General features: G+C 37.9%; 1 protein-coding gene across 6 annotated transcripts in view; it reads right to left on the bottom strand.

The window, feature by feature from the left end:
- Positions 1 to 5891: 5891 nt before the first annotated feature.
- Positions 5892 to 14800, bottom strand: part of DPY19L4 (dpy-19 like 4) — a 96691-nt gene continuing 87782 nt past the window's right edge. For all 6 annotated transcript variants that reach the window (XM_066379147.1, XM_066379146.1, XM_066379144.1 and 3 more), the window contains 2 exons: positions 14591 to 14749; positions 5892 to 11775 (listed from right to left, as the gene is read on the bottom strand). In XM_066379147.1, coding sequence (XP_066235244.1) covers positions 11611 to 11775; positions 14591 to 14749 — 324 coding nt within the window. In that variant the 3' untranslated portion in view covers positions 5892 to 11610. The remainder of the gene's footprint in view (positions 11776 to 14590; positions 14750 to 14800) is intronic.

Genomic DNA, 14800 nt, shown 5'->3' with positions numbered 1-14800 from the left:
TTAAACCATGACTCACAGACCCTGGGGAAAATAATAGCTCCATGTGTTGTATGCCAGAGGAACCACCCCAAGACAGGACCCTATCAGAAGAAAGAGGGGAAACAATACTGAGGGGAAACAATTTGAGGACTGGCAGACCAACTTTACCCAGATGCCGAGTGTCTGAGGATAGAAGTAGTTGTTAGTCTTTGGTGATACTTTTTCAGGATAGACAGAAATCTAGCTTAGCAGAACTGAGAAATCCTAGTAGTGTAAGTCCTGCTGAAGGAAGTAATTCTGCACTTCGGCCTACCTGGCAGCATCCAGAGGTATAATGGCCCTGTTTTGTTTCAGAAATTACAAGGAAAGTTAGGAAACTTACAGGAATCAAATGGAGACTCCATACAGCATGGAGACCTCCGGCTTCTGAAAGTGGGGAAAATGAATCACACCTTGAAGAATACAGCGAAGCTGTGTCAAGAAACTCATCTCCACTGAGACCAAGACTTGCCTATGGCCCTGCTCAGGATAAGGGTGACTCTTCAAAGTAGGATAGAGTCCTTATGAATTGTGTCCAGATGGCCATTTCAGGGTACAATTGGGGTAGGAGACATGTATTGAGACCAAAAAATAAAGGTAATTAACTGTATACTTAAGTCAGACCTTAGCTATAATTAATGACCTTGCTTATGTTAGAGATCACCCCCAACCCACAGTTTTGCTATATTCCTTTAAGCCTGGAGATAAGGTGTCACTCAAGACTTAGAAGACAGAATTCCCAGAGAGCCAACTAGAAGAAAAGTGAACTGGACCTTGGGATGTACTCCTCACCACCCAACTGCAGTGGAACTGGCAGGAATAAGACCTTGCATTCATCACACCAGAGTAAAGAAAGAACTGGACAAACAATGGACCACCAAACCATGAGAGCTGAAAGTCATTTTTCAAAAACAATGACTTATATTCTTTAAATTACATTTTGTTTAACCCCATGTTGTGGAGGGCTTATTCCTTTCAAATGGGATGAAAATAATCTGGGTCTAAATATTTCTGACCTTTGTCTTACAGAAGGAACCTATGTTGAATAAACTTTGACTCCATTTCTTGTAGGTGTTTAGTATTCCCTTAGAAAGTCTTTTGAAATACATTGTTTCACCATGTCAATAAGACCTACTCTGGTATTTAACTGTGGTAACTCTAAGGGATGGGAAATGTTCTCTTTAAACATGTTCAGCAGTAAAATGATTACCTCTATAGCAAATTAATCTCACAGAAAAGAGACAGTTTATAACTAACAGTGGGGAATGATATGGAGTACTAGAATTAAAATTTTGGCTTAAGTAGTGGTGACTTTGGTTGTGGTCAGTGGGCTTAATGTTTAATGCAGATAGAGGCTTTGTTCCAGGATGTGGGATGCCTGAGTGGGCCTACATGACTTAACCAAGATCTGCAAGTAATACACCTTTGTGCCCCAGGAGATTGGAGAGACCCACCTTTGTGACCCAGGGGTCTACACAACTTTTGTGCTAATCATTGGCTGGGGATTGAGATGACTTGGAACATAACTCTTGTCTCCTCAGATCATTGGCCATCTGAATAAAGTGTCCATAAAATATTCAATCCCTGTCACTACTTATTTGACTGAATTGGTGACAGGCAGCATGAACTCTAGTATTTCTGGTTTCCTTATTTCTTTTTATTATTGATTTGAGAGAGGAGAGAGTGAGACGCAGGGGGTGGGGAGAGGAGCAGGAAGCATCAACCCATAGCTGCTTCCCATATGTGCCTTGTTCTGGCAACCAGGGGCCTCAAACCAGCGACATCAGCACTCCAGCCCAATGCCCCATCCACTGCGCCGCCACCACAGGTCAGGCCAGTATTTCTGGTTTCAAATATTATCCTCATTTTATTTTACTTTGTCACTATGATTATGAAGTCCACTAAATAGTATTATACGTGAATATTTGCAGCAAACACTTGAGTCTGTTTTTATTTTTATGAAACATTTAATTTATCAGGCTGACAGCCATTCCCTCATTCAATAGGTAAAGTCACAATTTTTCAGGTAAGCAGTAACTATTAATTCTATTTCCTTACGAATGATATTACCAAGAGAAGACAGTTGCTATAAACAGAAAATATCAATAAACAGGTATTATTTTTTTTTTAAAAAAGAACCAAATGGAAATTTTGAAATTGAAAAGTACAACCGAAATAAAAATGTGGGTCACTATTAAGCACATCGACATATGTGCAATATAGGAATACAAGAACTCCAAGTTTGATTTTTAAGAAATTCTTAAGGAATATAACCAAGAATCTCAACCAACTCCAAATAGGATACATGCAAGTAGATCTACTTCAAACACATCATAGTAACAAAGCTTTATCAGTATCATCAAGTGTGAGTAACAATGCAATAAAAACTATAAACAGTTGTGCTTCAAAGGACATTATCAAGGAAGTGGAGCAAACCCGCTTGATGGGCAAAGAATGTGAATGAACATTACTTCAAAGAAGATATACAAATGACTCCAAAGAAGATACATAATAATAAGCTCCAGGGGATAGAGTTTCAGGCACACAAAAAGATTCTCAACATCATTAGTCATGATTGAAATGTGGATTAAAACCACAATGATATACCACTTCACACTCTCCTGGATGCCTATAATCAAAGAGAAAGATAAGAGCAAGCATTGGTGAGACTGTGAAGAAACTGGAAACCTCATACCTGTTGGAGGGGTTGTAAAGTGGTACGGTAACTTTAAAAACCAGCCCAAAAGTTTCTCAAATAGTTACTACAGCTATCATATACCCAAAAATTCTACTCCTAGACATATACCCAAGAAGAATAAAAGCAAATGTCCACCCCAAAAACTTATTTATTTATTTTTATTTATTCATTTTAGAGAAGAGAGACAGAGAGAGAGAGAAGGGAGGAGGAGCAGGAAGCATCAACTCCCACATGTGCCTTGACCATGCAAGCCCAGGGTTTTGAACCAGCGACCTCAGCATTCCAGGTCGACGCTTGATCCACTGCGCCACCACAGGTCAGCACCCAAAAAACTTATACAAGAATGTTCACAGAAGCAGTATAGCAGGATAATAGCCAAAAAGTAGAAACAAACCAAGAATAAACAAAATGATATATCCATAAGATGCAATATTATTTGGCAATAAAAGGGATACATGCAACATGAATCTTTGAAAACATGCTAAATTAAAGAAACCAGTCACAAAAGACCAAATATACATATATTGTATAATTCTATTTATGTGAAATGTCCAGTAAATGGCCAATAGTCACAGTCATCACAGCTAGGCACATGCAGGTTTCCATTAGATTCGGACAGATGGTAGAGAAACAGCAGAGCCAAAAACTGGTCGGTCATTCCTTTATTTCAGCCTCGCAACCGGTCGGCGAGTAAAAACACACAGGGCACCAAAACCCACTCACATCTTCTCTGGTTCCACAACCAGGAGAATCTTTTCTGGTTTTTCCTAGAATCAAAGACCCCCACTAGTCTAAGTTACCTCTGGTTCCCCATCTGCACACCTTATCCCTTCTTATCTCTGCACAAACTGGCTGCTTCTTCAGTGCCCTGCCATCTTGGCTGCTGCTTCCCCTCAGCACACTACCTTCCTGCTCTCACTTTGCAAAAATATGGCTTCCTTCTTCTTCTCCTTTCTTCTTAAAAACTTTTTCACGTGAAACTCCTCCTCCAGCACACATTAGCATAACAAAACCTCTTCCCAAGCAGGAAAGTAATTAGTAGTTTCACCTGGCAGTGGCCATTCACCTTGGCAGCAGCTATTTTTTTTTTTTTTTTTTTTGTATTTTTTCTGAAGTTGGAAATGGGGAGGCAGTAAGACAGACTCCCGCATGTGCCTGACCGGGACCCACCCGGCACGCCCACCAGGGGGTGATGCTCCGCCCATCTGGGGTGTTGCTCTGTTGCAACCAGAGCCATTCTAGTGCCTGAGGCAGAGGCCACAGAGCCATTCTCAGCGACTGGGCCAACTTTGCTCCAATGGAGCCTCAGCTGTGGGAGGGGAAGAGGGAGACAGAGAGGAAGGAGAGGGGGAGGGGTGGAGAAGCAGATGGGCGCTTCTCCTGTGTGCCCTGGCCGGGAATCGAACCCGGGACTCCTGCACGCCAGGCCGACGCTCTACTGCTGAGCCAACCAGCCAGGGCCAGCAGCAGCCATTTTTAATAAAAGTGAGCAAACCCTAAAAATACAGGTTTTACAAAGTCATTTACCCAACATCCAGAATGGATGACCAGGTGGTGGCGCAGTGGATAGAGCGTTGGACAGGGACGCAGAGGACCTGGGTTCAAGACCCCGAGGTCACCAGCTTGAGCGCGGGCTCATCGAGTTAGAGCAAAGCTCACCAGCTTGAGCCCAAGGTCGCTGGCTCGAGCAAGGGGTCACTTGGTCTGCTGTAGCCCCCCCCCCCACCATCAAGGCACATATGAGAAAACAATCAATGAACAACTAAGAAACTGCAACATAGAACTGATGTTTCTCATCTCTCTCTCTTCCTGTCTGTCCCTCTCTCTGACTCTACCTGTCTCAGCTGCAGAAAAAAAAATTGATTGTGGTGATAATTGGACAACTCTGTGAATATACTAAAAAATGTTGAGTTGTACACTTTAAATGGGTTAATTGTATGGTATGTGAATTATCTCATAAAGAGGTAACTAAAAAGGTTTATGTATAATTAAAAAAAATGACTACAATTATTTTTTTTTTAATTTTATTTATTTATTTATTTATTTTTACAGAGACAGAGAGTGAGTCAGAGAGAAGGATAGACAGGGACAGACAGACAGGAACGGAGAGAGATGAGAAGCATCAATCATTAGTTTTTCATTGCGCGTTGCAACACCCTAGTTGCTCATTGATTGCTTTTTCATATGTGCCTTGTCTACGGGCCTTCAGCAGACCAAGAAACCCCTTGCTGGAGCCAGCGACCTTGGGTTCAAGCTGGTGGGATTTTGCTCAAACCAGATGAGCCCACGCTCAAGCTGGCGACCTTGGGGTCTCGAACCTGGGTCTTCTGCATCCCAGTCCGATGCTCTATCCACTGCGCCACCGCCTGGTCAGGCAAAAAAATGACTACAATTTTTAAAAGAATTTTATTATGGAAACATAACAAGAAAAATAATTAAACATACAATCATTTTATTCCTGATAATAAGTACATATTACAAAAATTTGAAGTAAACTAGTTGGTACCCCAACTCTTTTAAAGGATTTATATTTATTGAAGTTAACTTTTATTCCTTTGGAAAGATATAACCTTAGTCACAGGACAAACATATTAATCTAATTATTCTTTGCCACAGATATGATTCAGGAATCAAAATACATAAAACCAGTTGTATTCATCTTTGTTAAATAGCTGTGCAAAACTATTAACATAAAATATGGAAGGATTCTTTAGGAAATATTTCAAACTGTAACTTGGGAATATGTTTCTTTCTGAAACTATTATTCCATTGAATACAAGGGTCAGCAGTTCAATGTATCTCTTATAGAATTTCACATAGGATTATTCATGTCAAGATTAAAACATTGCAAATTCTAAGAAACTTATAAACAGAAATGATTCAAAGATGCCTGTATTTTATATCCAGCAAATCTTGTCCTAAAATGCTCCTTTTTTAAAATTATGAAAACAAGTTTAATGTTTAGAAACCTTAGTAGAAAAACATAGTTCAATCAAATATATTCTTTTGAAATTTGTACATCTAATTTTACTTAAATTGTTAATTCGACACATTCAAAAACTTAATAATGAGCTATTGTTTCAATAAGAAATTGTTGAATTGTACTTGCAACTTTTCAGGGCTGGGATTTTAATACATATTGGGATTTAAAACTATCAGCAAACAGCAAAAACTATTTTAGAAACTGGTCAAATAAGAGAGAATATATTGAGATGTTATTTGCTTTATAGAAGGTTCTTAAATATACAGAATACTTCATAACATATGCTCTTTAAATATTCATGCATTTAAAATAAATTTACCAAAAAAATAAACTGACATACAACTTTTAGAAACCCCATCAATTTTTTAGAGAGGTACCAGTTTTATCCACAAGTCATCAAAATGTTTTAACAGTTCAGAATAAAAAGGGTCAAAAAACAACTTTTCTAAAACAAAACAGTTCAATTTGATGGCAATTCATTGTTCCCTTCAAGAAATTCATAATTTAAAAAATAAGCATATTTTTCGCGCCTAATTTGTAACACATTTTGATTTCCATTTCTGCTTTATCTTGAATCAATGTGGACTGTGTGGATGAGTGCCACAACATTGAGGGTATTGGCGATTTGGATTAATATCCTGAAAAAACATGCTGTCTATATACATAAAATAATAAAGAAAAAAGTTCTGAAGTACAATGCATACTCCCTAGGTTGTAAAACCTACCACTCTAACAAAAAGCACCAAGACAGATGACAAAGATAGAAAAAATATAAACCAGTATAGAGAGGGTCAATACCACATACTTTATCAGTTAAGTTTTATTTGTTGATTGTTTGACATTTGCAAGCTAAATAAATGAATTTAGCAAGTTAAAACCCCCATCACTGCCTGTATGGCCAGTAGTTGCCACTGTCACAGCCAGGCATGTACAGGTTCCCATTAGATTTGGACCGATGGTAAAGAAACAGCGGAGCCAAAAACTGGTGGGCCATTTTTTATTCTAGCCTCACCCCCGGCGGGCAAGTAAACACATGCACACAGGGCTCCAAACCCCATTCATTCAGTGCTCACAAAGCTACTGACACATCTGGGCTTTCCTAGAATCAAAGGCCCCCCACCAGCCTCAGTCTCCTCTGGTTCCCCATCTCCTTCTCTCTTCTCATCTCTGCACAAACTGGCTTCTCTTTCAGCACCCTGCCATCTTGGCTGCCTTCTCTGCAAAAAAAATGGTTTCCGTCCTCCTCCTCCTTCTTCTCTTAAAATTTTTTGGTGTGTAAACCCCTCCTCCAGCACACATTAGCATAACAAAGCCCCTTCCCAAGCAGGAAGGTATTTAGCCGTTTCACCTGGTAGCAGCCATTACCTTGTCAGCGGCCATTTTTAACAATAAAAATGAGCAAAATCAAATATCACAAGTTTTACAAACTTATTTGCCCAACACTGCCTTTAACAAAGATTTGCTTATTAGTATAAAGAGCATAGTGAGGATTCTCTTGTACTTAACGATGAGGAAAAAGTTACCAAATATTTTTATGGAAAAGAAATGGATAATATTTTTGGAAAATAAAAAGTAAACTTTGAAATAAAAAAGTTAAGCCACTTGTTTCAATGGTTTAGCAACAGCAAGGGCAAAGTATGTTTTGTATTTCTTCAAGAAATTCCTTTCACACATAAAAAACCATAAATTTGCTTCTACATAAATCTTTATTGTCAAATCTAACAATTGTAAGTTACCTGTTGTGGAGACAATGACTACTCGAGACCACATAGAGTGCACCAAGGGACTAGGGGAAACAAACTCACAATCACCCATACAGTTTTCACAAGACAGCCCTGACCCCTAGTCCATACAGGTATTTACTGATACACACAAATAGAAGCAGGGACAAGAATGAGAAAGCGAGGAAGGGGGACTTTTTTAGAGCAGATAAAAGGGCAAGGGAGTAGCTCAAACATCCCCACCTATTGATTAATCAGAATTGCTAATTCTACCCTTATTGTGCACAGTACTGCATTCAGTAGTTTTGTCAGTGGAGCCACTGTGGCCTTTGCCTCAGGGCACTGAACTCTGTCCCTGTTCTATGTTCCTATTCAGGGACTCTCCAGGTACTCAAATAGAATTACTTGCAGAATTCTTGGTCATTTGTTAATCTACAAATAAGTAAGGAAATTAACTAAATGCTCCTCACTCAAAGTTTTCTAGTACTATTGTTTTAACTACAGTGAATATAGAAACAAATAATGTTATCTCCCATATCCAGTATTTTTTTCTATATTAAAGTTCACATTTTCCTTTCCTCTGATGTTAAATGAAAAATTCATTCATTTAGAAAATTCAATTAAAAGTTTCTCCAGAACATATGTACCCTGACTTATCAATGTCACTGCATTAAAATTAATAAAAAAGAATAACAAATTTAAAAAAAGTTTCTCCAAATCTCTTTTATTTAAAAAATAAGTTGACAAAAGCAAAAGCAACGCACTAATGTAAAAAAAAAACAAACCCACAACAAACTAATTCAGCATATTAGATCATAATGTAAATCAATAAAAATTCAGTTATTTCATGCTATAGAAGAACCAGGCTGTTCTACTTCCCTTTCAAAATATGCTAGCTGACTTTTAAATCAAGATGTTTTATATGTTCTAATCATGAGTATTATCATGTGACTATTCAGTATGTACTTAGGTAATATCTTCATAAGGCTCGAAGCTAAATATTAGTGACTCACTATTAAGATGTACAGAGAAACTGAAATAGTCTGCCTACACCTATCTTAATATAATTGGTAAAAATTACATAAAAGCATGAAATGAGAACCAATAGAACTAATGTACCAGATATATGACACAGCCATCAAACAATTCTTAAGCCTCAAAAGAGCAAAGCATGCTAGCGCTAGTCTTAGAATGAATGTGCTTTTGTATTTTTAAAACATATTACAGAAAATAAAGATAATGAAAAGATGTTCCCTTCTCATGTAGAGTAATAAAACTGCAATTTTTACAGTACTTTGAAAAGTGAAAATTTTGAAAACCTGTTCACTAAACACATATATACATGCATCTCATTTTATTAAAACGATATATTCAGCCTGACTAGTGGTGGCGCAGTGGATGGAGTATTGACCTGGGACGCTGAGGACCCAGGTTTAAAATCCCGAGGTCACCAGTTTGAGTGCAGGCTTGCCAGCTTGAGTACGGGGTCACTGGCTTGAGTGTAGGATCATCAACATAATCCCAAGGTCGCTGGCTTCATCCAAGGGGTCATTGGCTCAGCTTAAGCCCCCCAGTCAAGGCACATGTGGGGCCAATGAACAACTAAAGAAGTGATCCAACTATGAGTTGAGGCTCTCATCTCTCTCTCTCCCCTTCCTGTCTCTCTCTGTCTCAAAAAAAAAAAAAAAAAAAAAAAAGATATATTCATCCTGAAAAAAAAAAAAGATATATTCATCCTGAATCTCTTCATAAAGCCAAAGAAATGATTTTAGATTTTCTTTTAATAAATGATTAGAAATATGAAAACTTAAAAAAAAATTTTTATTCACTTTAGTGAGAGAGGAAGGGATAAAGAGAGAGAGAGAGAAAAAGAGAGAGAGAGAGAAACATCCAGCTGTTCCTGTATGTGTCATGACCGGGATTGAACTCGCAACCTCTGACCTTTGTGACAATGCTCTAACCAACGGAGCTATCCAGCCAGGGTTCAAATTACGACAACATGGATGGACCCTGATAACATTATACTGAGTGAAATAAGTAAATCAGAAAAAACTAAGAACTGTATGATTCCATATATAGGTGGGACACAAAATTGAGATTCACATATATAGATAAGAGTGCAGTGGTTACCAGGGGGAGGGGAAGGGAGGAGAGAGAGGGGTGGGGGAAGGGTAGGGGCATAAAGAAACCAAATAAAAGGTGATGAAGAACAGTTTGACTTTGGGTGATGGGTATACAACATAATCAAATGTCAAAATGATCTGGATATGTTTTCTCTGATCTAGGTACTCCAATTGATCAATGTCACCCCGTTAAAATTGTCTAAATAAAAAAAAAAAAAAATGAAAACATTTAACTTAAAGGAACAGAGCACTGAGACTATGAAACTGCTGTGAATTATATTTGTCATTTTGTCCTCTATGTTGAAGACTATACCAAGTTTCATAAATAATAGCACTTTTGTTTTATAATAAATATCTGGGTTTTTTTGTTTTTTGTTTTTTTCATTTTTCTGAAGCTGGAAACAGGGAGAGACAGTCAGACAGACTCCAGCATGCGCCCGACCGGGATCCACCCGGCACGCCCACCATGGGGCGATGCTCTGCCCATCCTGGGGGTCGCCATGTTGCGACCAGAGCCACTCTAGCGCCTGAGGCAGAGGCCACAGAGCCATCCCCAGCGCCCGGGCCATCTTTGCTCCAATGGAGCCTTGGCTGCGGGAGGGGAAGAGAGAGACAGAGAGGAAAGCGCGGCAGAGGGGTGGAGAAGCAAATGGGCGCTTCTCCTGTGTGCCCTGGCCGGGAATCGAACCCGGGTCCTCCGCACGCTAGGCTGATGCTCTACCGCTGAGCCAACCGGCCAGGGCTATAATAAATATCTGTATGCAAAAGAATGTTTAACAGTATCTGCACATATCTCCAGAAACTGTTGTCAATTTAGGGTACATAGTTTTATCCTGATAAAGACTTTTTTTAATCTAATACTTCAGCAGAAAATGTGAATACACTGTATACCCCATATCCTTATTTTTAAAGACCCAAAAAACATTCTTGTAAATGTCTTTTAAAAGGTATATCAGTATCAAGAGTTACTGTTTAATCATTATTAAATTGGTATCAACTTTATGAGCCTAAGTGACAAAAGCTAACCACATAATAGTCACAAAATAATAAAATGCAATATCATGCACTATATACTACTAAGGAAGTGCTCACATATAAATGAAAGATGAGTAAGCAGCATCATGGAAAATCTGGATATATCTTTATTTTTTTATTTTATTTTTTACAGAGACAGAGAGAAAGTCAGAGAGAGGAACAGATAGGGACAGACAGATAGGAACGGAGAGAGATGAGAATCATCAATCATTAGTTTTTCGTTGTGACACCTTAGTTGTTCATTGATTGCTTTCTCATATGTGCCTTGACCACGGGCCTTCAGCAGACTGAGTAACCCCTTGCTGGAGCCAGCGACCTTGGGTCCAAGCTGGTGAGCTTTGCTCAAACCAGATGAGCCCGTGCTCAAGCTGGCGACCTCAGGGTCTTGAACCTGGGTCCTCCGCATCCCACTCCAACGCTCTATCCACTGCGTCACCACCTGGTCAGGCTGGATATATCTTTATATAAATCTTTTAAAAAATCACTTCCCTTTATATCCATTTAAATTTAAATGTCACATATTTTCAGCTAACATTTAAACTAAGTTTTTTATTATAATATTTCAGTTCTAGTATAAACCATAAAATACCTTTAGAAACTGCCTTGAAGACAAGAATAATTCTCTCCTTCTATAATTATATCACATTAAGCATATATTAAATATTATGTTTAAGAAATATACTCAGACCTTGAATATATTCAAATTCAAGATCAATGTTATGATAAAATGAAGATTTATGAGGAAATTTTTACAATAGTTTAGAAGGTGAAATCTTTAAAGACCATGTAACAATAAGAATCATACCTGGCTGAAATATTGCAGAGTGGTAAGATTTGACATTTTACTAAAGGACAGTAATGCTGAATCTTCCGTTCCCTACAGAACTGTCGATCTGGTTACAGGCAGGAGGGGAAAAGCAGCAGCAACACTTCAAATGTCCACACTCTGATTTCCAAAAGACACCGCGTTGGTGGAAGAAAATCACATTTTACTTCAGATGATATGTCTTTGAAATGAAGGCTCTGCTATTTTCAAGACTGAAAGGATATCACAGTGTTGATTTTATATACAAAGTAGGATCTGTTCCAGTATACTCTAGTGAAATAATTCACATATGGAGAATAGTTAATTTTGACCTCATGACAAAATCGCCCATATTTTGAGTAGGTTAACTTGTCACCCTCTTCACAAACCACCTATCAAAAGATATGAAACATAATATTAAAAAGTTTATTAAGCTTATAAAAGTTATGTAATCAATGCACAAATGAGTATATTTATGTAGAAATATATTATACGGACCACCTTACATTGTTTAGCAAACATTTCACACTGTTTAAAAACAGAAGCTTCGCCTGACCTGTGGTGGCGCAGTGGATAAAGCATCGACCTGGAATGCTAAGGTCGCCGGTTTGAAACCCTGGGCTTGCCTGGTCAAGGCACATATGGGAGTTGATGCTTCCTGCTCCTCCCCCCCTTCTCTCTCTCTCTCTCCCCTCTCTAAAATTAATAAATAAAAATATATTTAAAAAAATAAAAATAAAAACAAAAGCTTCTTCATAAGAGTCACCATGTACACTAAACTTTTGAGCTTCCCAATGAAATTGAGAAACCAGTATAAAGTGTTTCCAATTTTTAAAAGATTTAATCCTAATATCCAGAAGGCTCTGTCTCTATAGTCCATTATCATTCCTCTGAAGAACTTGATGAAGGAGCCTACCAAGGCTGAGAAACCTAACATATAGGGTAGGGCAAAAGTAGGTTTACAGTTACTCATATAGAAAATAATACAATAAATAAATTTTTATTTATTTTAGAGAGAGGAGAAAGAGGGAGATGGAGAGGGAGAGAGAGAGAGAGAGAGAGAGAGAGAGAGAGAGAGCGGCGGTGAAGCAAGAAGCATCAACTCCCATATGTGCCTTGACCAGGCAAGGCAGGGGTTTTGAACCAGCGACCTAAGTGTTCCAGGTCGACGCTTTATCCATTGCACCACCACAGGTCAGGCACAATAAGTAAAAGAATAAAGTTTGTTTTGCAAATTCACAATTGTAAACCTACTTTTGCCCCACCTTACATTATATTCTTAATGCATATTCAAACACTTCTCCTGGTATAGAATTGTCTTACAATTACCTAGTAAGCAAGTAAATTTTTGTGACTTATCCAGTATAAACCTTTACATCTCACCTTAATGATTTTCACTAAGATATCTTAGCTAACTTGAAGGATTTTCTATAAAACATTAAATGTTATTCTAATGCTTACAAAAGACTTCAGAGAGCCAACTTTAAAAGGAAAATGATATGTGTCCTGGCCGGTGGCACAGTAGATCGTATTGTCCCAGAGCACTGAGATCACCGGTTCGATCCCAGTGCTGCCGGCTCCCTCCTTGGGTCACTAGCATGATTCTGAGGACACTGGCTCAATCACAAGGGTGCTGGCTGGACCCTGAGGTAGCTGATTTGAGCCCTGGCCAGGGCACATATAAGAAGCAATCAGCCTGACCTGTGGTGGTGCAGTGAATAGAGTGTTGACCTGAAATGCTGAGGTTGGTGGTTCAAATCCCCAGGCTTGTCCGGTCAAGGCACATATAGGAAGCAGCTATGAGTTCATGCTTCCCATTCCTCCCCCGACTCTCTCTCTCCATCCTCTAGCTAAAATCAATAAATAAAATCTTTAGAAAAAAAAAAGAAGCAATCAATGGCACAACTAAATAAAACAATAAGTTGATACTTCTTTCTCTTTCCTCCATCCCCTCTCTCTCAAAAAAAATAAAAATGATAGATTAGCTTTAAGTCCGTGACTGGCATTATATGAAAGTAACCTGATCTTCAAAATGAAGCAAAAAGGTAGCTAAAGCAGAATAAAAAGGCTTCAGATAGCAGATAGGCAATACAGCAGTAATTATTAAATAACAGATGTTTAATAAAATTCCATTTTATCACCAATTAAAGATCATAGACATAAAGTTACAACAGAGAAAATTCAAAATACATGCAGCAGAAAACAGTAAGTTTATATTAGAAGTTTAAGGGGTCATGGAGAAAGAGAAGGGTGAAAAACATAAAAACTAATTTCTCACCTCCAAACTGGTCTAGGAAGACAGAGCTAATTATTTAGGATGAGACAGAGAATCTTGGCTGCAACCTGAATAGAATATGCACTCCAACCTAGCATGACCTAACAAACTTTTCCTAACGTTCTCCACCCTCAGCTTTCCCAGGAATAAAGGTACCCATTACAGACAACACACTCCCTATGAGGTCTTCTTAGTTGCTAGACATACAGTTTATACTGCAGGCTAAGAGCTAAGATAGTTCGGTAAAATGGCTGAAATCAATGAAAAATTAATATATAACTGAGTTCTAACAACTAAAGTGGTTCTGAATACACTAATTTTTGTGGATAACAGGAACTTAGTGTAAGAACTATGATAATTTAGTAAGCAATTTTTCTAGATATGTATCTAATTACAAGAAATATCTCAACATAAGAATATAACATTGCAACCAGCTGCTATTTAGATAACTGAGTTAAAATAAAATTCAAATCAAATTATACCACCTTGTTTATAAATGCTCATTTTTTTCAGTATTATTTTATATTGGTTTCAAGTGTACAGTAAAGTGACTAGACAATCATATACTTTACAAAGTGTTCCCCAATAGTCCCAGTACCCACCTGGCACCATACCTATGTAGTTATCAAAGTATTACTACATTCTCTATGCTGACTTTACACCCCCAGGCATCCTTTGTTTATAAGTATTGAACATGCATAAGTATAGGCAATGAAGAAGAAACCCACATATTGTTGTTGTTGTTGTTTTGCAATAAAACCCCACTTTTCTTTTGTACATCAAAAAACCACTTCAAATTATTTTTAAAAAGTTCCCCCCAACTGTTAACATAACTTATATAGTCTTAAGTTCCAAAAATAAAATTTAAAGATTACAAGTTTAAATAAAGTCATTTTTCTCAAAAAGACTTAATTTCCCAAATGGTTACTTACATGGCCATTTGCAATGTCTAATAAATCTTTAACCCTACAGCCTCTCACGGTTCCCACCTCATTGCAGATAGCATCCTCTACAATTAGGTAATTAGCTTTGTATGATGTCAGTATTTTATAAATATCCTCGGCAGATCGCTTTGAATAGATTTGATAGATCTGAAAAAATATAATTAAAAGTTATTTTAAAAGATATTTAAAACTTTCCTT

This window comes from Saccopteryx leptura, chromosome 3 (genome assembly GCF_036850995.1).
Source record: "Saccopteryx leptura isolate mSacLep1 chromosome 3, mSacLep1_pri_phased_curated, whole genome shotgun sequence".
NCBI classification, from domain to species: Eukaryota; Metazoa; Chordata; class Mammalia; order Chiroptera; family Emballonuridae; genus Saccopteryx; species Saccopteryx leptura.
Note: the sequence above shows the minus strand (reverse complement) of the source record. Positions and strands in the feature narration are given on the sequence as shown.